General features: G+C 38.1%; 1 protein-coding gene across 7 annotated transcripts in view; it reads right to left on the bottom strand.

Moving 5' to 3' along the window:
- LOC131251323 (MLO-like protein 4) overlaps positions 1-23,574 on the bottom strand; it is a 57,277-nt gene that overhangs the window by 21,275 nt on the left and 12,428 nt on the right. For 5 of the 7 annotated variants that reach the window (XM_058251983.1, XM_058251985.1, XM_058251981.1 and 2 more), the window contains 6 exons: positions 17,267-17,341; positions 8,828-8,913; positions 7,650-7,699; positions 7,500-7,540; positions 7,210-7,377; positions 7,091-7,126 (listed from right to left, as the gene is read on the bottom strand). In XM_058251983.1, the coding sequence (XP_058107966.1) occupies positions 7,091-7,126; positions 7,210-7,377; positions 7,500-7,540; positions 7,650-7,699; positions 8,828-8,913; positions 17,267-17,341 (456 nt within the window). The remainder of the gene's footprint in view (positions 1-7,090; positions 7,127-7,209; positions 7,378-7,499; positions 7,541-7,649; positions 7,700-8,827; positions 8,914-17,266; positions 17,342-23,574) is intronic. The other 2 variants (XM_058251986.1, XM_058251982.1) reach the window with 1 other exon arrangement.

Here is a 23,574-nt window from a genome sequence, read left to right as displayed (position 1 = left end):
TCAAAACCGATGAGAGCTTCAATTATTCATTGGTTATTGCATTGTTTTTCCTTTCTTTTCAAGTGGAAGAATCTCTATTACTGGATTGGATGTGTTTGGGCATTGATTTGGTTCTAGGATTTGATATAACTGTATACGGTTGATGATTCTCATTCGTATTACACCACATTAGGCCCATACGTGATTTAGGTGGGTCATACCAAGGAAAATAATTTGGAGGGTGAGGGCTGCCCTATAAATGTTTCCAATCATGTGGTCCACTCAAATCAAGAATGGGGCTGATTTTTTGGGCCCCAGACCTAACATGGGGTGACAGGCCTGGTGGTCGGGGTAGATTTCACATAAACATCATGGTGGAGCCCATCCAAGCTACCTACCCCTTTGCTCACATGGTTGACCCCAACTTTCCATTAAGAAATCTAACGGATGGTACTCTAATGATAATTACCTAAATTAATGATGTAGCTTATTGAAAACCTTTTTGAGAAACATACTGGAATTTAAATTCAATATTAATAAAGTAGGTTTTTGTAAAATTCCCTACAAAATATTATAAGAAGCTACTTACCATAAAACATATTATAAGAAGCTATTTATTTTAGAGAATTAGTAATTTACAACTAGTCATATGGTACGACCCATTTTCTTAATGGCGCTGAATTTTGTTTCCACTTTTGCCTTGTAAATATTGGATATTTTCAAGGGCAAAATGCTTGTCAAAATTAGTCAGAAAAGTTAGTAGCCTAGAACTGGTTGTAGGTGGTCAGTTCTCTTTATTTTGATGTATCAATTTGTTATTCTTCACAAGAAAAACATTGAAGAAAAGTTCTTTATAAGGATGCCTATAGTGGTAGTTTATAAGAATAAAATAAATGAAACTAATACCCGGATCCAATGTCATGCTATGAAATCAAAATATCGTTAGAAAGAGCATTTCAAGTAGGCTTATAGAGCAGCATAGAATGAATCTTTTGTAATTTTCTAACGTATGCTACTGGGCATACTAATTAGTTCATTAGTATATTTGCACTTGTTTATATTCCGCAATTTGTTATAATCATTGATCACAATTGTACAATCATGAGCTGGATTTTGGAACCTTGATGAAGGTTTGAACAAAATGAAATCACATAACCTATGAGACTAATTGAAGATGCTAAACAAGATTGTGAATTTCCAATGAAGAATTCAAATCCTAACTCTTAATTAGGGGTGTCAACAGCCAGGTCGAGCTCTGTCCAAGCCCGGCCCGCATTGTCCAACCTAGGCCCAAGCCCGTGACAGGCCAAAAAAGTCTAGCCCGAGTCCAGCCCAAGCCCAAATCAAAGACAGAGAGAGAGAGAGAGGCAGTTCCAAGTTCGTCTTCTTCTTTCTACATTTCATATTTCAAAAATTCCAAAAAAAAAAAAAAAAACCCTCCCAAAGAGAGTGCGGAAATTCACGGTTATCTTCTTTCTACATTTCATATTTTAGAAAACTCAAGAAACCCTCATTTCATGAAACCAAAAAAAAAAAAAAAACCACAATTATTAGATGCATCATGCTATTAGGTCATCTGTTAGATTCCATCAAAAATTGAATCCATCCAAGGAAATGAAAACCCTAGCTATTTATGATGAGAAGAGATAACACCTTCTAAATCACATCACAGCAATGAGTCTTAGGGATAAATTCTTATATGGGAGTCAACAAAAGATTTGTGGGTGGAGCCCACTATTTAGGCCAAGCCCAGCTGACGAGCTTTTGGACATCTACGTCCAAGCCCAGCCTTGTTTTGAAACGGGCTTGAATATTAAGCTCGAGCCTAGCCCTCAAACTTGATACTCCAGCCCATGTCCCAGCTTAGGTGGACCAAGCCTAGAAGCCCGACGGGCCAACCTGGCCCATTGACCCCCCTAATCTTAATTAGTAAACTTGCAATTTCCATTACAAAAACATATTCTAGAACCATGGAATTTCTAATTCGAAGTAAAGTGGTTTTATTATAGCTAAAGAAGGAAAAAAAAAACATGGTTAGAGCTCCTATTTGCATGTTATAGTTAGAAAAAAGGGACCGATTAAGTAGGATTGAAAATAAAAACATTGCATGACTTGGTGCTACCCAACTTAATTTGGGAAATATGATTTAGTAATATTGAATCATGAATCACCTAGTCTCAACAAATATACATGAGTCACATGGTTTGTGAAAATGAGGAATTACAATATCCTACTAAACACGAGGCTTTGCACAGTACACTCTAGGTGGTTAGAATAATTTGATCGATGTGATTTTTCTCGATGGTATATGCACTAAGGTCCAAATTTGATTGATTAGATTATCTGTGCATCCAAATGCAACTCATGGAACTAACAAGTTACAAATATAGTGGGCCAAAATAAACATGGAACCCAATATACACACCCGCACAGTGGTATCTTCCACTAGCATGGATCATTCATGGCAAGTGAGCCCATTATAATCCATACATGGAAATGAGTAGAAAACTGTTTTAATAAAAATAAAAATAAAAAACTATTTTGCCTAAATACACAAGAGTTACGCCACAACGCTTAGGCTTAAGCCTCGTATAAATAATCTTCAAGAACAACCTCTTGGCCTTCTCCTTTCATCTCATCTTAAGGAGTAAACCTCAAAGTATAAGTGCTCTAGACACAATATGCCATTAGCAATCTAAAGGATGTGAAAGGTAAATTCAATCCTTAGATGTAAATAAATGGGGTAGGGATGGAGCTTAATAAAGATTTAAAAGATAAAGTTGTGATGTTAAGAGAGTAAGTGATATGATTTTATTAATAAAACTTATGAGTTTTGAGAGGAGATAATCAATGTTATTAGTGCATATGCACTACAATCAGGGTTAGAGGATAGAATGAAGAGACGGTTATGGTAGGATATGGATAGAGTAATTCAAGAAATTTCTAATGGAGAGAGGATATTTGTAGGAGGAGACTTAAATGGTCACATAGGAAAAGAAAGTAGAGCATATGAAAGGGTACATGAAGGATATGGTTTTGGGAGAAGAAATGAGATGGGAGAAGCTATCTTGGAGTTCGTTATGGCATACAATTTAGCTCTAACAAACACATATTAAGAAGAGAAATGAGCATTTAAAAACTTCCAAAAGTGGATCATATACATGACAAATAAATTTCTTTCACTTAAGAAAGAATGATTAATATGTAAGGACCGTAGTCTTTTTAAGCCTACAAACATATCTAGGAGGAAACACCATGTAAGCTTCCTCCTTAAGGTCCCCATGTAGGAATAGATCCTTCACATCCAACTGATATAAAGGCCATGATTTGTAACAAAAAAAAAATAAAAATAGCGAGAATAATTTATATAGAATTTAGCTTGGCAATTGAACCAGTTGTGTCCGGATAGTCTACTCTAGACCAAATGTTTATGCAAAGACCTTTGCAACTAAATAGGCTTTATACCTGCAAATGGAGCCATCTGGACACTACTTAATAGTAAGCATCCACTTGCAACTGCTAAATCTTTTTCTTCCAGAAGATCCATTAAAACTCATGTTTTCTTTTCTCAAGAACTTGTACTTCTACTTCCTTTGCATGCATCTTTCCACTTTAGATGAGCAAAGCAATGTACCACACTAGAAGGATCAAAAGAAGACAACTAAGCAACAAATGCATGAAATGAAGGATATGAAATTATAGGAAACACAATTTCCCAAGGGGATGGTAAGTGCAAGCACAAGTAGGATACCTAGTAGTACAAGAACTATTACCTTCGCAAATAGTAATAGTCAAATCAAGTTCAAGAGGATAAGAGACAAGGGGAATCATTAGAAAGAGGATTACAAGGGATTATGGAAGAGACTGATGGTTGGTTAGTTGAGGTGGTTGTGAATTCAACTTTCTTCCTCTGTAGAGTATAAACCTGCAATTCTTAAGTAGCAATTGGGGATTTCTTTGAAGAAATGAAATGAGTAGTAAAGGCAATGGCAAGAAGAGGCTCCATCTTAGAAGAAGAAGATGCAAACTGTTGATCAGAGGAGAGAAGAATGGGAAGACTCGTGAAAAGTGACATCATGGAGACAAGATTTCCTATGGTGAGGACCACATTTGGTTGCATGGAGTGCAACAACCAAGACATTACCAAGTTTTAAGCATCCTACTTGTCATATGATAGGTATGTTGAGGCAGCTTGACAACTTTACCCGTATTGTAACCCAGCTTCATTCACAGACTGATGTAAAATCTTGTTGATTCAGACCATTCAAGATAGCCCAATTTCATTTGTCCACTGATTTGCAACCTCAGATTCTCCATCTAAGGAATTCTCAAACTAGCTTGCATAATCGGACTAGTTACAATACTCGAGGACAGAGTCCATTGCCATTTTAAAAAGGGAAATTGAATCTGCTTAGATGAGCTCACAGAAATCTCACAGAGTATAAGAAGGCTAGTTCCACACCACTTGCATCAACAACATGAAAAAATAAATAAATAAATAAATAAAAATGGAAGTTATTGCAGACATTAAAAAAAACACGAAATTCGGCCCCTTTAAAAACACATAAAACTGATTTATTTATTTATAAATCAAACATCATAGATGTGATCTCCAACAAAATCATCAGGGGTACAATTGGCTTCAATATCAATGAATCAATCAATTAACAAATGCATTATTCTCTTTCGGGACGGGAAGAGGATTTGGTTTTGAGATGGTGTGGCTTGGGAAAAAAAGGCTCCAGGCTGAGTTCCAAAGGCTAGCTCGCCTTTCTGCCGAAAGAAATATTCCAGTTGCAGGTTGCTTCTCTTTGTATGAAGATGCAGTTGTCTGGTCTCCTCCTTGCTGCAAGAATTTGTAGGACAAGGAAGTGGATGAGTTTGTTAGGCTTCAAGATTTTGCTTTCCATCCTTTGGGGATGGATATGATGGTGTGGAGTAAAGATAAGTCAGGTCATTTCTCTATCTGTTCTTTCTACTAGATTCCCAGAGTCCTTCGTTGGGAGAGAGAAGAGATTATAATTTCAAGATTTGGTTCTATGGCGTTCCTCCCACAGTAGCAGCTTTTTATGTGGTTAGTGGGGAGGAAGAGGGTGCTAACAATTGACAATCTTCAGAAAAGGTAGTTGGTGCTTCCCAACATTTGCGTGATGTGCATGAAAGATGCCGAAGCAATTAATCATCTTTTCATTCATGAACCTTTTGCTTAAAAGGTGTGGGAGACGTTCCTTGTTTTTTCAAAGTTTCGAGGGTTATGCCAGGGAGGCAGGGACAATTGAAGACCTTCTCATTGCTTGGCATGGAGGAGGGATTGGGAAACAACGGTGGTGTGTTGCTTGGTCTTGATGGCAGTCTTAAGGACTAAGAAACAGTTGGTTTTTTTGGAATAAGAATGGATTGGTGTTGGAGGTGGTTAGTAGGGTAAGGCTAGAGGTTGTGGGGAGCCTCTTGTTTAAAGGCTCTTGATGATTGTAATGTGTCTCTTTTGTTTGGGCTATTGTTTTTTGTGCCTTTTTTTTTTTTTTTTTTGCGCTTTTATTTAATAAAAATTCTGTTCCCTTTAAATTCCATTCCCTTTATAAAAATAAAAAATAAAAAGCAAAAACTAAAACAAATGAATGACTGAAAATTATTTTTAAAAAAAAACAAAACAAAACAAAGCATTGAATTTTTAAGAAAAAATTGAAAAAAAAATTCCAATAATCAACAAAACGTACATCAAATCTCACCCTATCTCCATAAAAAAAATAGCAAAAAAAAATCTTGAATTCTTGCTCTTTCATATGGAACCACAACTACTAATGTCAACAGCAATGTTTTAAATATCGTTATCACGTAATGTATCGCACCCTTGGTATACAGATAAATATTGGTTATCGCATGGGATATATTGGTTGTATCGCTGTTGTTGGGAAACACGGGAACATTGGGAAATTGGTCAAATGTTTCAATAAAAGTTCAAGGATTGTCGAAAAAGACATCAATACACACTTAGAAATCAAAAAAGTGCACATAATACGCATTTCCTTTGTACGGGGTCCTAATATACGTGATTTCCAATTGAACTGATGCAAGTATATTCAAAGTCTATCCATATAATTTATAAACGTAAGAAGACATGTATAGAAACACAAGCAACACATTCAAAAGCAAAAGAAGAATCACTAGATCAGGTTACATATAAGTTTAATTTTGTGTTTGGATACAAAGATTGCAATTGATTTGTGAGAAATTGAGAAATTTTGTTTTTTCTCAATTTTCTGCAACTAGACCCATCTCCCCCAAATCTCGAAATCGAAGTTCCAAGTCCGTAATTTTTCATAAAAAAACATGAAGAAACATAGATTTGTAACCATTTGACATTGGTTTAACGTGATTTACAACAAAAACATGGATCGAAAATTTAAAATGCTCACTGGATTGATTAGGTGGGATATATCGGCACCACCTGTGCATTTTGTATCACGTAGGTGAGATACAAGATATATCGTGGGATATATTGGCTGATATTGTTGATATTTAAAACACTAGTCAATGGTATGGCCAAATGACATCAATGAAGGAGACTATCATTGTGATTGGTCCTTGCTCTGATGCCAATATAAGATTACTGAGAGAATTAGGAAAAACGAGATCAAACGAGGAAACAAAATATTTGTGAGGAGAACACGATGAGAAAGTAGAGACAACATATGAAGTACCCCTTACACCTGTATAAGTTCTCTACAAGTATTTGATAAAGAAAAATTTGAAGAATGCTCCCGATGATAATAAAACAAACGGACATGTATTCCAACAATGAGTTAGTTATATAGTATTCTATATCTATACACATGGTACACAGGTGAAGGATCAGGGCCATTCATCTATTTGATCCTACCATGTATGGATGGTAAAAAACCTCCCCCCAAAAAAAAAAGAAAAAGAAAAAAGCAATGGCCGAGTGTTTCTAGCCACTGACTTGAGGATTTTGTGCATTGATTGTTGACCGTTAGTTGGACCTTTTTTCCAACTGTTCATAACCTCAAAAGACCTCAAAGCAGTGGCTAGGACCATCTATTAATTTCTGCGGTGGAAAAACATGCAAACAGTTCTGTATAAGAAGGCTTACCAATGACCATATAAATGTTGCCATCTCAAATGCATTCTGCAAATAAAATGCAAAGAAAAATAAGATCCCATCTCAATTGTTATTCAAGTCAAGTGTATATTTTTTATGTTTGCTCCTACCTGAAAAGAAATTATTTGTATTAACCACAAAAGCAGTTTGGGCTTCCCAAACCAGAAGAGTCCATCTCGTGGCTTTAACTGACATCCCATAGGGTGACTTGCATTCATGGCTTCGAGAGCCAACTGCGACACTATATGATGTAGTTTTGTACCCACTAGCAGGATCAACTTTTTTTTTTCGTCAGAAATCCAATGAGTTTGTTAGTAGAAGTGGAGAGAAGTTCAGCATAAGTGATACTGAAGCAATTAAACAGGCATAGCTGAAGAACTGTTGGAAGTTGAGGACTTACAATAGCTGGAATGAAAGACAACCAAAAGTACGCATTTGTACCTGAATGATCAGTCATTGTTCATGCTTCAGAAATCAAAATTCAGATAAGAAAAGGTTTGACGCACTTGAAAGAGGTTTGCTAGCAGGGTTTGTGATTCAAGAAAATTACCATGAATGTTTACAAGCATGCAAGTTATGGCATAACCCCAAAGTGGGACACTGCACAATTTAACAACCAGAGGCCGATACAAAATGTTATGGAATATTAATACAAAAAGAAAAGAAAAGAAAAGAAAAAACTCAGCTGGGTTTAATAAGATATTCAGGGCTTGAATGCACGAGCTATCCCTACTCTTTTAGGATTTTTCTATCCAAAAGGAATAGAACCCTAAAGATTAGGGCATCTGGTTTGTCGATGGTTTGAATATTCCCACTTGCTTTTTCGTATCAGATAGAAGAATCAATATGTAGGTTTACGTGCTACATTAATTTCTCACACAAATAGGCATGAATGTATGGAAGTAGAAGAAGTATCATGCCCAAAAACACATATCGAATCACATAAAATGTAAGTATGTCTTCAGAAACACATAACTGGGTGGAAAATAGAAGAAAAAAAAATGTCTACGGGAGCTAATATTTCAAAGGATTTGAATTTTCAACTTAGATGAGATATGGCAATTTATTGGACATGAACAATAATAATATAAGAGACGAATTTTCATTACAGCTGAGTAAAGTTAGTCCAATTACAAACAAAAAATCTTTTATCTTCCAATCACAAAAGAAGAAGAAACATTAAAAAAAAAAAGAAAAAAAAGAAAAAAAAGAAGATGAAATTGTTTCAGCAATTATCTGTAAAACATGAGTGCTAAAAGCTCCAACACATGCAATAAAGCTCATACACACGCTACACATGTGCCACGCTGGCATAATCGATCCAAAATCCAATCCATCCATCAGAAAGGAACCACTTTATTGATGCCCTAGCCCAAGAATCAGGTTGATTCACTGGTCAGGTGGTCCAAAGTTCGCAAGCAAAGAAGGAAAAAAAAAAGGTACAGTCATGAAAAAACTTGGCTGAAGTTTTCCAACCCATCTGCCTGATTTCAGTATTGAGCCCACATGCTGAGTGGACCAGATTTATTTTTAGGAAAACATAGAGAAGGTCGTACCAACCTGATAGATGGATTAGATCTCGCACCTATTTGCCATGCTGGCACATGTGTGGCATGTACATGAGCTTTATTACACATGCATGTGTGCTTATCAAAGCTCTTTAATCAAACAACTGGAAAAGGGAAAAGGTTCACTAGTATAACAGAAGTATAGTGTGAAGGGCAATACCTGATGCCGACAATATCCCGGAATTCTTCCTCCATGCTACGAAGCATATAATTATGGAAATCATAGGATAGATGAAGGTTGTGATTCTACAGTCAAAATAAATAAGGAAAAGACAAGTTTGAGAAGATAAAATTGTTGCAATGGTGGTTTTGATCAACTTGCAATTTCAATTTGGTTGTAGAAGCACTTCATAGATCATTGCTTAAACTAGTGGCCTTTAAATAGTATGGAGATATTGGAGATCATAAAGTCCATTAAATCATCTAGCCACAAAGGGATATGTAATCAAAATGTTTGTGAGTGCATCATTTTAATGAATTTACGTGATTGAGAAAGAGAGAAAGAGGAGTAAAAGGGGAAGAAAGGAGATAGAGAGAGTAGAAATTAGGGTTAACACTCCTCTCTCTTTTGTTTTATTTTAAGTCATAAATAATGACCATGACACCCTTAACAACAAAAGCAAGAATTCCCAACATGTCCTAAACAACTAGTAATAGAGAAAAGAGACTAAGGGGCCATTTCACCTCTACTAATAAGAGCTTATTTGCTTATTCTAAAAATAAATAAATAAATAAACTCTACTTTTGAAAATACTGTTTAATAAAGCTTTTATTTTACCACTATAACTTTTTAGAAACTAGCAAAAAAGCTCTTAAAAATAAGTAATAGGGAGATCAGTTTTTTAAGAGCTTATTTGGTTAAGCAGATAGACATTTTTTGTTTCATCCTTAAACATTTTAGGTAATCCCATCTTGCCCTCTTATCGTCTCTTTACAATCTCTCTAAGGCAGGCCCACATGATAAATGACCCATATTAAAGGTGGGCCCTCATAATGCACGATCACATCAAAGGTGGGCCCCACATGATGGATGGGCCACATCAAAGTGTGGCCCCACATGATGGATGATCCACACCAAGTAGGCCCCACTCAATAGACGATCCACATTAAAGGTGGGACCCACATGATGGATGGTGGACATTGAAAGTGGGACCACATGATGGAAGGTTGGCATCAAAGGTATGCCCACGTGATGAACGAACCATATTGAAGGTTGGGCCCCACATGATGAATGGTCCATATCAAGGTGGGCCCATAGAATGCATGGTTCATATCAAAGGTGGGTCCCACATGATGGACAATCCACATCAAGTGGGCCCCACATGATGGATGATCCATGGCAACGGCGAGACCCACATGATGGATGGTGGACATCAAAAGTGGGACCGCATGATGAACAACCCATATTGAAGGTGTGGTGCCACATGATGAATGGTCCACATCAAGGTGGGGCCACATAATGCACGGTTCACATCAAAGGTGGGCCCCACACGATGGATGATCCACATCAAAGTGTGGTCCCATATGATGGGCGATCCACATCAAGTAGGCCCCACCTGATGGACAGTCCACATCAAAGGTGGGACCCACATGATGGACGGTGGACATTAAAGGTGGGCCCACATGATGGACGGTTGACATCAAAGGTAGGCCCACAAGATGTATGATCCATATTGAAGGTGAGCCCCATATAAGGAATGGACCGCATCAAGGTGGACCCACATAATGGATGGAGTGGGCCTCACATGATGGATGGCTCACCTCAAAGTATGGCCCCCTCATGATGGACAGTCAACATCAAGTGGGCCCCACCTAATGGACGGTCCACATCTAAGGTCCCGCGTGATGAACAACCCATATCCAAAGTAGCCCAACATGATGGATGATCCACAGAAGGTGCACTCCACACGATGGATGGTGAGCCCCATATGATGGATGACCTACATCAAGGTGGGCCCCACATAATGGATGGTCCACATCAAAGGTCAGCGCTTAATGATGAATGGTCCACATCCAAGACGAGCCTCGCATGATGGAAGGCCAATTTTGAAGGTTTGGCCCACACGATGGACAGTCCATATCAAAGGTGGGCTCCATATGATGGACGATCCACATATAATGTCCAACATAATGGATGGCCCAAATGTTTTAAAACATGAAGATTGTAGCCATCCATTCTTTTGCCATTTGGGGCACAATCCATCCATGGTGAGATCTACCAAAACAACTATCTTTCATTAAATATAACCATGTCATTCAAGAATAATCATCCACAAAAATAACAAAATACTTGAAAGTAGATACATCAATAAGATAAACTAGCCCCAAATATTAGTGTACAAAATGAAAAGGTTCATCACTTCTTTTCTTCATGCGAGGAAGAAACAACACCCTATGGTTCTTGCTTAACTCACAAGCCTCATACTCTGAGTTAGACACACGTGACAATGATGGAACTAGACTCTTCAAACTACTGAACAATAGATGAGTAAGACTGAAATTTCACTAATCTGGAGAGATGTCTGTCTGTAATGCAACTCTCGGTTTTTTTTTTTTTTTTTGAGAGGTACGGATACTTTATTAAAAAGGAAAAGCAAAGAAATAGAAAAACAAAAAGCAGAAAACAGCAAAAAGAAAGGAGAGAAAGGGAATAAAACTCGCTGAGATAGCGAGATGAATCCCCTCAGTTACAGAACAAATTGCAACCCTGAAGATTAACGAAGATAGAGGCCCATTCAACTATTTGATGATGGACTCTAAGGAGTACGGATTCCGCCAAGTTGGAGATGTCGTTAAAGCATCTCCCATTCCTATCTTCCCATATAGACCACCAAACTGCCAATATAGCCATTCTCCACACTGTTTTCTTTTCCTTGCCAAAAGAAGGGCCATGCTAAGCTTGGAGAAGCCGGTCCGTCGCATCAGGGAAAACCCAGGAAATATGAAAGGATTTTAAGGTTGCTGACCAAACACTGGTGAAGAAAGGGCAGTGCATGAATAAGTGATTGACTGATTCCCAACTATTGAGATAATAAAATCTGTTTGCTTCATGCCCTCCACCAATCATCCTCCTCGTCTTTAGATTATGAAATTAACAATAAGAAGGAGAAAATGTAATAGGAGAAGTTAAAAATTTGGTTGATTTACTCACTAACAATAAACTCAAAGAAAATTTAGGAATATAAAGTACCGACAACAATGAAAGTAACAAGGTAGGACAGGCAGTACACAACCTAGATACATGGGTTGAAGTATCATTTGCTAATTTGATAGAAGAAATGAACAATGGCTTGACTAACTGAGACAATACGTGGTGCTTACTAGTCATATGATCAAAATCTCGAGTCAATGACTCATGGAACACTATTAAACAATGCAAGAAAAAATATATTTCCTTAGCGAGAGTGGTTGTGGAGGATGATGCATGAATGGAGCAATCTTTCGGAAGTCTGACATATTCATCTTTGGATAGAGTAACTATATCACTTGAAGTACTAGGCTTGGAAATGGAGGAGATAAGCTTGGAGATATAATCCTCAGTACATCATATAAAGACCAAACCTGATTCTCCCAAGTAGGCTTACCAACAATATCCCAACATGTATCAACAGTGCGGTTAGTAAAACCACAATGAGTGCACTGTCAATTGCCACAACCATGACCTTAACTACCACTGAATTTTGTACCACGACCTCTCCAATTATTTCTTCCACAAAATAGCCATTAAGGCCATGAACACCACCACAGCCTCCCCCATCTCCTCTACCAGATGTAGAAACAAATAAAGCACGATCTAACAAAGAGGGACCATGTACACTAACTGCACGCTAAACATGAGTGAATGCCTCATTGATGGATGAAATCCCACTATCTCCAAGAATCTGAGCTTGGATAGGCTTGAACTCAAGTCGAAGATGAAAGAGGAATTTAGCAACATAGAATTTCTCTCTTTGTCATCTCAGTCTCATAATCAATAGACAAAGGTTGTTATACATTTAGTTCTTTCCACATGCCTCATAAGGCTGAATAATATTCACCGATGTTTTTATCTCCTTGTTGAAGAGAAACGATATTATGAAGTAACTCATAGAATTGAGTTAAGTTCTTTTGCCCAAATAGATTTTCCTATACTTCCTTTGCAGTCTTGAAAAAGATCATGTTTACACCAATCTAAGGGTCTATACTATTCCATAGTAACGATTTAATTTGAACATCCTCCACTACCAATCTTTGTACTCTATTCAACTTTCTTCAGGTTTGGGGCAAGTCAAATATTTGGATTTTCTTTTACTCATAAGGAATACCTCTACTGATTTAGCCCATTGTAAGTAATTTGCTCCATTGACTTTAGCTGATGTAATCTAAAAGTCCGTCGATTCAAATAGAGATAAAAGACTAGTCTTAGCTTCATTCTTAACATCCATAGGTGCAGGAGAAATCAAACACATGAGGAACAATGTTTAACTTTAACTTACCCAACACGTATTTTAGAAACCGATATATATCAACAAACACGAACACTTGATGGCACTTCTTATTTCAAAACCTCCACACGTACACTATTCTTTAACCCTTGCTATACACAAGTTCAAAAAATACCCTCAACCTCAAATCTGATCATAAATCTGGCCATAGACGCACGATGCCCCACTTTTGTCCATCACGATGGATCTATATGAAAGTGGGCCTCACACATGCACGGGACACGAGCACACAACTACTATATGGTGGTTAAGAGAGATTTGAGTACATTAGCCCCCAACGGCTTTAGATTTTCACCTCAAAACAATAAAAGAATAAAGGAAAGGGAAAAACGTTAAAAATGAAGGAAGAGATTGATACCCAGATAAATCACACTGATACCATGTGGATGTGATTAAGAAAGAGAAAGAGGAGGAAAAGAGGAAGAAAGGAGAGAAAGAACGAGAGAGAGAGAGAGAGAGAGAGAGAGAGAGAGAGAGAGAGAGAGAGAGAGAGAGAGAATAGAAGTTAGGGTTAACGCCCCTCTCTCTTTTGTTTTATTTTAAGTCACAATTACAATAATGGTCATAATGCCCTTATAACAAAAGCAGGAATTCCCAACATGTCCTAAACAATTAGTAATAGAGAAGACTGTACTAAAGATGAGTGAGTCCAATGAGAGAGAGATGGCCGTAACATGTTTCATAGGATGTGTAGCTAAAATAAGGATGTTGAGATAGATGAATGGCAAGACGAGGAAGGATAAAATTAGAAATGAATGCATTTGAAGGAACTAAGGAGTAGAACCAATAGGAAATAAAACTGAGATGGTTTGGTCATGTGCAATGGAGACCGAGAACTACGTTGGCTAGGAGTTGGTGCAAGTTGAAGGCTCTAAAAGGGCAAGGGGAAGGCCAAAAAGGATGTGGGTGGATGTAGTAAGAAAAGATTTGATGACCTATAGTCTAACTAAAGTTATGACCCTTGATCGAGTGAAACGGCAAAACAAGGATCGTGTAGCGGACCCCAATTAGTTCCGATAAGGCTTGGATGATGATGATAACATTGATGAAAACATTTGTATGTTTCAAAGATGGAAATGAGATATGCACCCTTTTTCTTTTTTGTATTAAAGAAGTAAATAAAAAATGCACCGTTCTTAAACCCAAGATAGAGAAAAAAAAGAAAGAAAAAAAGTGAATCATTGAGAGAGGGTGCAGATATAATATCAATTCCCTTAACAATTATTTCAAAAACATATTTCCCCAGTGTTCGCAATATCGATACTATCGGCCGATATTATCGGTATCGCGGTCCAGCGATACAAAACCCTTTGGAAGATACTAAAAAATTGAATTTTTTTACAGAATACTTTGTATCGATCGAAATATCGTCAAATATCGTTCGATATCGCAAAATATCATGCGATATCAACGATACTATCACTCTTATCGGGATTTTATTACTTTTTTCAAGAAATTTGCTATACAACACCTAGTGGGGCTACTGTAGCCAACTCCAGGATGTTGGGAGAGCATCATTGTCCGAAAAAAAAAATGAAAAAAAAGAAAAAAGAAAAAGAAAAACTTTCAACAGTAGATTTCGGTACCTATGAAGAAGATCGCCCTTATTGGAAGCTGTGTTTGATGGGCCATTCGAATCAAACCCTCTAATTTGGAGAGATTTGGGTGCGAAATCCGTCGGAATCCTCGAAATCATCGACATTTGGGAGAGGCCGGAATCCTCTCTGCTTCGAAAAAAAAGGGCCCTGAGCCCTTATTTATAGGAAGCGGATCGATTGGTGTATTGCACATCACCGACTTGGATCGTGTGTTGACGTCACCAAATTATGTGGGTCCCATCATGAGGTATTTGTTATATCCAAACCATTCGTCCATTTGGCAAACTCTTCGTAAGGCTTTAGGTGAAAAATAAGACAGATCCAAAGATCAAGTGGCCCACACTAAAAAAAGAAGTGGGATATTGAACGTCTACCATTGAAACCCTTCTGGGGGACACAGAAGTTTTGGATCGATATGATATTTGTTTTTCCTCTTCATTAAGGTCTTTGAGACCTCATGAACAGATTGGATGGAAAACAAACGTTATGGTGGACCCTACAAATGTTATAACAGTGAGAATCATTGTCCTCACTGCTATTTGTGGTGTGGCCCAATTGAGCTTTGGATATGACCCATTTTTGGGCTCATGATCTAAAATCATCTCTCCAAATGGATGAACGGTGTGGATATAATAAATACATTATTGTGGGGCCCATGTAACTCTGATCTCCTTTGAATTATTTGTAAAACTCGAGCTCCGCGATCGTCAGTGGCGCCTTCGCACGAAGTTCCTGCGCTAGAAACTTAGGTGGGGTCCACCGTGATGTTTGTGAGAAATCCACCCCGTCCATCCTTTTTTGAGCACATTTTAAGACATGGGGCCAAAAATGAGCCAGATCCAAGACTCAAGTGGGCCGAAAACATGAGGATTGAAGGTCCATAGTTGAAATATTCGTGGGGCAATAGAATTTTTGAATCAGTCTAATATTTGTGTTTTCAATTCATCCCAGTAGTAATGACTTTATGAACGGTGTGGATGGAATGTAAACATCACTGTCGACCCAGGGAGGTTTCAACGGTAGGAATTTCCCGACCCACCTTTTGCTTTAGTGGGGCCCACTTGAGTCTTGGATCCTGCTCAATTTTTGCCTCAAGTCTTAACATAAGCTCACAAAATGGATGGATGGGGTAGATTTCTCACAAACATCACGGTGTGGCCCATCTTGCGAAAGGATTTAGCAGGAAATCCATGTCCCATCTTCGCACAACACATACCCACACCTTGCTGGTGTGTGGTACACCAGCCAATCCACACCCTCCATCCATTTTCATAAGTCATTTTAAGGTATGAGCCCAAAAAGGAGACAAATGTAAGCTAAGTGTACCACACCATAAGAAAATGGGCTGGCAATGATGTCCACCATTAAAGCTTTTTAGGGCCCACCGTAATATTTATTTGTCATCCAATCTATTCATAAGGTTTGACAAACCTGGATGGGAAAACATAAATATTAGCTTGATCCAAAAAATTTATAGCCCCAAAAAAGTTTAATGGTGATCATTCAATGACCACTATTTTGTGTGGCGTGGTCCACATCTAACTAAAATTTGTAACTGCCTCATTTTTTAGGCCAACCCCTAAAATCAGGTTGCAAAACAAACGGACGATGCGGATACGACGTGCATGCATCGAGGTGGGCCCTATTGTTTTCCACGGTAGCATTAATTCATTAAGGCCTTTTACGGCTCCAAGAAGTTTTCGACAGTAGCATCAATTGCAACTGTTTTCACTTGCGCGGTCCACATAAGTTTGAATGAAGGGAAAAAACAATTATCAACTTGATCCAAAACTTTTGCGGCCCACTAATGGTCAATCAACATTGTTTCTTATGGTATGGTCCCCTTGATTATTGGATATGCTTCATTTTTTGGATAATGTCCTAAAACGACATGAAAAAACGGATGGACAGGGTGGATTTTGAATACACACATCATTGATAGGTATGTTTTCTAATTTCTAATATATCTTTTGCTTTTGAATGCACTGGTTATGTTTTCATACATATCTTTATACATTTATAAATGGTATGCATCATATTTGAATATATTTACCTTTGTTCAATTAGATAACGCATAACTTAGGACCTTATACAAAGGAAATTTATTACGTGCACTTCTTTTTTGATATTTTATTATTTAAAAGTGTGTATTAAGGTCTTTTTAAATAATCCCTGAAGTTTCATAAAAAAAAATTCAACCATTTTGCCAATGTTTCCCCATGTTTCCCAAAAAGTGCGATAAGTTATGCGATACAAACGATATATCCCGTGCAATAACCGATACATATCTGTATCCCAAGGTTGCGATACATTGGGCGATACCGATATTTCGAACACTATATTTCCCAACTATGTACTTATGCATGTTGGTACGTCTTTACAAACAGACACAGATTTGCATTGAATAAAGTCTAGCTGTAATTGATAAGATCAGTATATTCAGCTCCTATTTTCTTTTGTTAAGAAGATCAAGACAGGAAATCATCAACAGGAACACAAATGAAAAGAGATACTCACAGTAATGAAGCCCAAGCGCAACGCCAAATAGTCAGCTCTGTTTATTGAACTCCAAAATTGGCGGATAAAACACAGCTGCACACATGAATAAACAAGTTTGAATTAACCTGGTGCATATAGGAACATTGTCCATGTATTCTCTATCAAAATGTAAAGTTCAAGAAAAAAAAATTATTCCAATACGTACCAGGAAAAAATAAAAATAAAAACAGCTATTGAAAACACTCGCTAAAGGGAATAACACTGAAAAGCTATATGCAATTATTAGATCATCATCATCATAGCCGTCTCCCAGCTATTTTGGATGGCTTTTTGAATCCTGTTTTGCCAATCAATCCTATCTAAGTCCCCATCATCCGTAAGTGAACAAACCCTCACCTCTTCACACCATCCTGATCCAAGTCCTTCTACGACTTTCCTTTATTCTTCTTTTAGGCCATTCACCCCAACCAAAGCTCCCTTCCTTACCTAGATTGTCCTGGTTATCGTAGCTAGTGATTTAAATATTGATAGTATTGGCCAATAGAGTCGATATCGCATGTGACCGGGAAGTTATAAAATTCCCCTGTTTAACACAAAACATCGCTATGTATCGTTGATATATCGCAATATATGAATACATTGCAATATTTTTCCAAAAACCCTTTTATTAAATTCACCCATATCGTCGATGCTTGCGATACATTGCAATAGGTATAGCGAAACATTGTGATAATTCCCCCACTAAATTTTTTAAAAAATTCTAAATATAGTTGTATCACCTCTCTTAGACAACACATAATTTAGGACACTCTACAAAGAAAACTTATGCGCACTTGTTTATTGTGATCTCTTGATTTCTAAGCGTGCAATGATGTTTTCACCCTTGAAGTTTCATTGAAAAATTCAACAAATTTCCCAATGTTTCCTAAAAACAACAAAACATTATGTGATATCAGTGTTTTAAATATCAGTAGTGTGTTGTGTAACATTCAACCCTCTGTAGCGTGTAGCGTAAATAGAGTAGAGTGTAACATAAGCTATACATGATACTTCTATTTTTTAATTTAAAAATAAGAAAAATATGATAAATAGTAAGAAAAAAATATATAAAAATATCCAAAAGATGATACATTTTTTCAAGTATAAGCATGTTCAAACAAGTTATTAATTATCATTTATCAAAGGCCAATCCACATATGAAAGTCATAACCAAATCAAATAATCATCACATCAACAACTTTCAAAGCAGACCACTTTAATTCATAATTTCTAATTGAAACCACAAATCACAACTCACAAGTCTGAAAAGAAATAAGAATCACATAGGTTAAGAGTATTAAGTATAATACAAATGCCATCTATACAAAGAGGGGTTTTCGAAAACCCTTTTTCCGAAACTCTTTTTTCTTTTAAGTTTAGTTTTAAAGGTTTTTTAGCGTGTGAGTTTCATACCAACTTTAACCAAGGATCACCACCATTTTAAGTGAAAGTAAGCAAAGAAAGTTTGGTTTTAACTTTATATTTTAAGAATTTTTATAATGTTAGTTTTACACCATTTTTAACAAAAAAAAAAAAAAAAAGCATTGTAGCATACACTACAAGCGCTACATGCTATGTGGTTGTAGCATAATTTACGCTATTTAGCTACGCTATGTGGTGCTAAGGCTACGCTACCACTATGCTACGAGCACTATTTGAAACACTAAGTGACATATTCGATATTTCCCATGCGATACCTGGTATGTTTCTGTATCCTAAGGGTGTGATACATCCGTCAATAGCAATACTAAAAACATTGGTATTAACAAGAAGAAATAACTAAAAATAAAGTCTAGGTGAGTCGTATAGTCCACATCCGTTAAGAATTTCCAATGTTTCTCTCAAACAGTAATACATTCCCTGATACACGCAATATTTCCCATGCAATACCACTTGTTTTTGTATCCCAAGGGTGTGATATGTAGGGCTGTACACGAGCCGAGTTAGCTCGGTTAGCTCACTCGACTCGACTCGAAAAAGCTCGATTCGACTTGGTTTGAAACTGAGTTCGAGCCGAGTCGAGCTGATTTTTTTAGCTCAAAAATTTTGAACTGAGTTCGAGCTTGCCCGAGCTCGACTTGACTCGGATCGAACCCAACTCGAATAGAACTCGGATCGAACCAATTCGGTGACTCGGTTACTTTGATATTGATGTTGCTCAATGCTCACCAAGTGTTTGATGAAATGACTTAACGAAGTGTCGGCTGGTGGCAAGGAAGGTATGTTTCATCAAACAAATACCTTTTTTTCTTGATTTTGATGTTGCCTACAAAGTGTTTGATGAAATACCTGTAAAACCATTTGATGGTGTTTTACATACAGTAAGAATTTGATGGTGCAGTCCATGTGTTTGTGAAAATGCTGCACAAGCGAACTCGGCTCGATCTTGGCTCGAATTCAGCTCGAACTGAGCTGCTGACCAAACCGAGCCGAGCTGGCCAATCAGGCTCAAGGACCGAGCCGAGCTGAGTTCAAGCTGAGGTCAGCTAGTGGCCGAGTTGAGTCGAGTTGTGTCAAGCACGATTCGGTTTGACTTGTGTACACCTCTAGTAATACGTGCATCAATCCCGATTGTTGAAAGAGTTGAATAACTTTTGTACATAGTTGAATACACAATAGCAAGGCCTTGAATCAAATGTAAATATTGGGCTTCTCATGTCAAAAGCCCAAGTAGGTCCATTCTTTCTCTCTCTCTCTCTCTCTCTCTCTCTCTCTCTCTCTCTCTCTATCTATCTATCTATCTATATATATATATGTATGGAATTTGGTCTCCTGCGCACAAGGCTGCATAGAGCTTTTATGCGAGCTTTCATATGAGTCGTTAGATTACACTCACGGCTGGGATTCAGCAGCATTGAGAATGAGAGAGTCTCGAAAATAATGAAGACTCCCGCACACTCACAAGAATTGCACGCTTTCCATGGCTATGTAGCTATTGGACAGTGCTTTGTGGGCCGATCATGATGTATGTTCTTTATCCATGCTGTTCATCTAATTTTTCAGATCATTTTTGAACATTAGCCCAAAAACAAGGTAGATCTAAATCTCAAATGGACCACACCACTGGAAAACAGTGGTGATTGAACACTCATTGTTAAAAACTTCCTAGGGCCCACTGTAACGTTGATTTGCCATCCAACCTGTTCGTTAGGTCACGCAGACTTGGATGATGAGAAAACAAAAATATCCAATATATCTAAAACTTGTGGCCCTTAAGAAGTATTTAATGGTGGGCATTGAATCACCATTGTTTCATGTGGTGTGGTCCATTTGAGATTTGGATCTACCTCGTTTTTAGGTCATGCCTTAAAATAATCATTCAAAATGGAAAGACAGCATGGATTAAACACATACATCATGGTGGGGCCCACAAAGTACCTTACAGTAGCCACCTAGTGATTGGCAGCATCAGAAGGCAATCCGCGTCCCCTGGATGCATGGGTACCACCCAGATGCAGATTTCCTACGAAAGCCTTTCGCAGGAAGTTCCTGCACTAGGATGTTATGTGGGGCCCACCATGATGTTCTGAAAAATCCACCCGTTCATCCGTTTTTTCAAGTCATTTTAGGAGATGATACCAAAAATCCGGTGGATCCAAAACTAAAGGCGTCCATACGAGAAGGAAAACTGGAGAAAGAGTTTTCCACCGTTGAAACCTTACTGGGCTCCATCTTGATGTTTCTATGCCATCTAAATTGTTTATAAGTTCATTCCCACTGGGATGAAGTGAAAACAGAAAACTACTAGCCTTATACTAAACTTTTGTAGCCATACAAATGTTTAAACGGTGGTCATTGAATCTCCACTATTTCCTCTCGTGCGGCACACTTGAGGTTTGGATCCACCTAATTTTTGTTCTAATGTCCTAAAATGATATAAAGTAACGGATGGACGGTGTTGATTTCTCAGAAACATCATGGTGGGCCCCACGTAGCATCGCAGCAGAGGAACTTCCTGCGAAAGCCAATCCGCATCCGGTACCACCCCCATCACGACGGAAGCGAATTGGTTGGTGTACCACACACCACCAATCTAGCTGGTGTGGGTATACCGAGTTGTACGAACGTTTGAAAAGAGATCAAAGTTACATGGGCCCCACAATGATGTATTCGTCATATCTACACCGTTTATCATCCATTTGGCGAGATCATTTTAGATCTTTCTCCCAAAAATGAGTAATTTCCAAGGCTAAAGTGGACCACACAACAAATAGCAGTAGAGCCAATGATTCTCACCGTTAAAACATTCGTAGGGTCCACTGTAATGTTTACTTTCCATCCAATACGTTCATCACGTCACACAGACCTAGATGAAGAGAAAAAACAAATATCATATTAATCCAAAATTTTTGTGACCCCTAAAAGGGTTTCAATGGCAGGCATTCAATCCCCCACTGCTTTTTATAGTGTGGTCCACTAAATTTTTGGATCTGTCTTATTTTTTGACTCAAGCCTTGCGACGAGCACACTAAGTGGACGGACGGTTTGGATATAACTCATACCTTATGATGGGACCCACAGAACTTGGTGACGTCAACACACTAGCTACATTGGTGGTGTGTGGTACAACAACCAATCTGCTTCCCATCAGGACCGGAAGTGGAATACGTACTGAGCAACTAAGTACGCTTACCATACTAAGTAAACTCTGTGCGGCCACCATGATTTACCTATTATATCCACTCCGTCCATCCATTTTACTAGATAAGATTACACAGACATGGATGAATGGAAAACAAAAATATCAACTTGAAAAACTTCTATGGCCCGAAGAAATTTTCAAAGGTGGACATTCAAGTCACACTTTTTCCTGTGATGTGCTCTACTTGAGCTTTGGATATGCTTCAATTTTGGGCTCAACCCATAAAATGAGTTGGAAAAACAGATGGACGGCGTGTATAAACCACATACATTCGTAGTGGGCTGAAGACCCATGTGTGGAGACTTTAAATTGAAAGCCTCAGAGAAAGACTCGCTTTTCCTTAATTTCTCAGTTGCGGGCCGCATTTGGACTATCCAAAGGATCCAACGGCAATGCAACTCGGTGCGCACGAAAGGGTATGCGGTCTTACTCGCAGGAGACCGGGAATACACACACACACACACACACACACATATACATATATATATATATATATATATATATATATATATATATATATATATATATATGCTGTAAAACCTGAAACCACCACCACTACCGTTCGATTTCACGTGCTATTAGAGTGGTGATTGGTTGAATTGTTGCAACTCTAAAGAGTTTAGATCTCCATCATCAACCATTGATTGTTGTCTCCTCCTCCATCATCAAGAACTAGTTGGCTTCTTCTGCTAGTTTGTAATGCCATTGTTGCCACATGAATTTTGGTACTAAGCCAAAACGGGCCCCTATGCATCCAATGGCACCATTGCGCCACAGCATCTTACTTCCAACAACTCTAAGCTGAATGATGATGTCATCTCGTCGTGACAACTAACAAGTAAAAAACCAATGGAAGGCATTGCACCGCAATCTGTCATGGTAAGCATAGAGTCCTAGGACTCTAGGTGCCAAGAAAATCAAGCCCGCTCTGACTCAGGGGGAGAGTATATCTCCACAAATTTTCGTACATATCTTCAGAGTCATAGGATTACTCATCAAACCACCTGTTCTAATACTCCATAACAGAATGGGGTGGCTGAACGAAAATCGCCATATTATTGAAACTGTCAATACCTTAATGACGGCTATGAGTGTTCCTCGTTCCTTTTGGGCGGAAGCTATGATGCATTCAGTCTACTTGATTAATCGGTTGCCAACCATAGTTCTGAATGGTAAATCTCCCTACTTTATTCTCACCGGTTCACTTCCTACATATTCCACATTTCATGTTTTTTGTTGTGTATGTTATGTTCATTTGGCATCACGTGAACGTAACAAACTTTCCCCAAAATCAGTCAAATGTATGTACTTGGGATTTGGAGAAACTCAGAAGGGTTTTCGTTGCTATGATCCGGTCTCTCGTCATGTACGGGTATCACGACATGTTGTTTTTCTTGAGCATATTGCCTTCCATTCATCTGTTCCTCCTTCGCCCCCACCAGACTCTCCTGGTCTTACTATTTTTCCTGACATTCTGGCTGCCTCGAGTACACCCCCTTGTCCATTGCAAGTTTATTCAAAACAACCACGTACAGATCCATCACCTACTACTATTCCTACTGTACCCGTTACCGATCCAGATCCTATCTTGGTACGTCGTTCCACTCGTGTACATCGCTAGCCTGATCGCTTGATATACTCTATG

The sequence above is a fragment of the Magnolia sinica genome, chromosome 7, assembly GCF_029962835.1.
Source record: "Magnolia sinica isolate HGM2019 chromosome 7, MsV1, whole genome shotgun sequence".
Taxonomy (NCBI): Eukaryota; Viridiplantae; Streptophyta; class Magnoliopsida; order Magnoliales; family Magnoliaceae; genus Magnolia; species Magnolia sinica.
The sequence above is the reverse complement of the archived record's forward strand: the minus strand, read 5'-3'. Positions and strand labels throughout refer to the sequence as shown.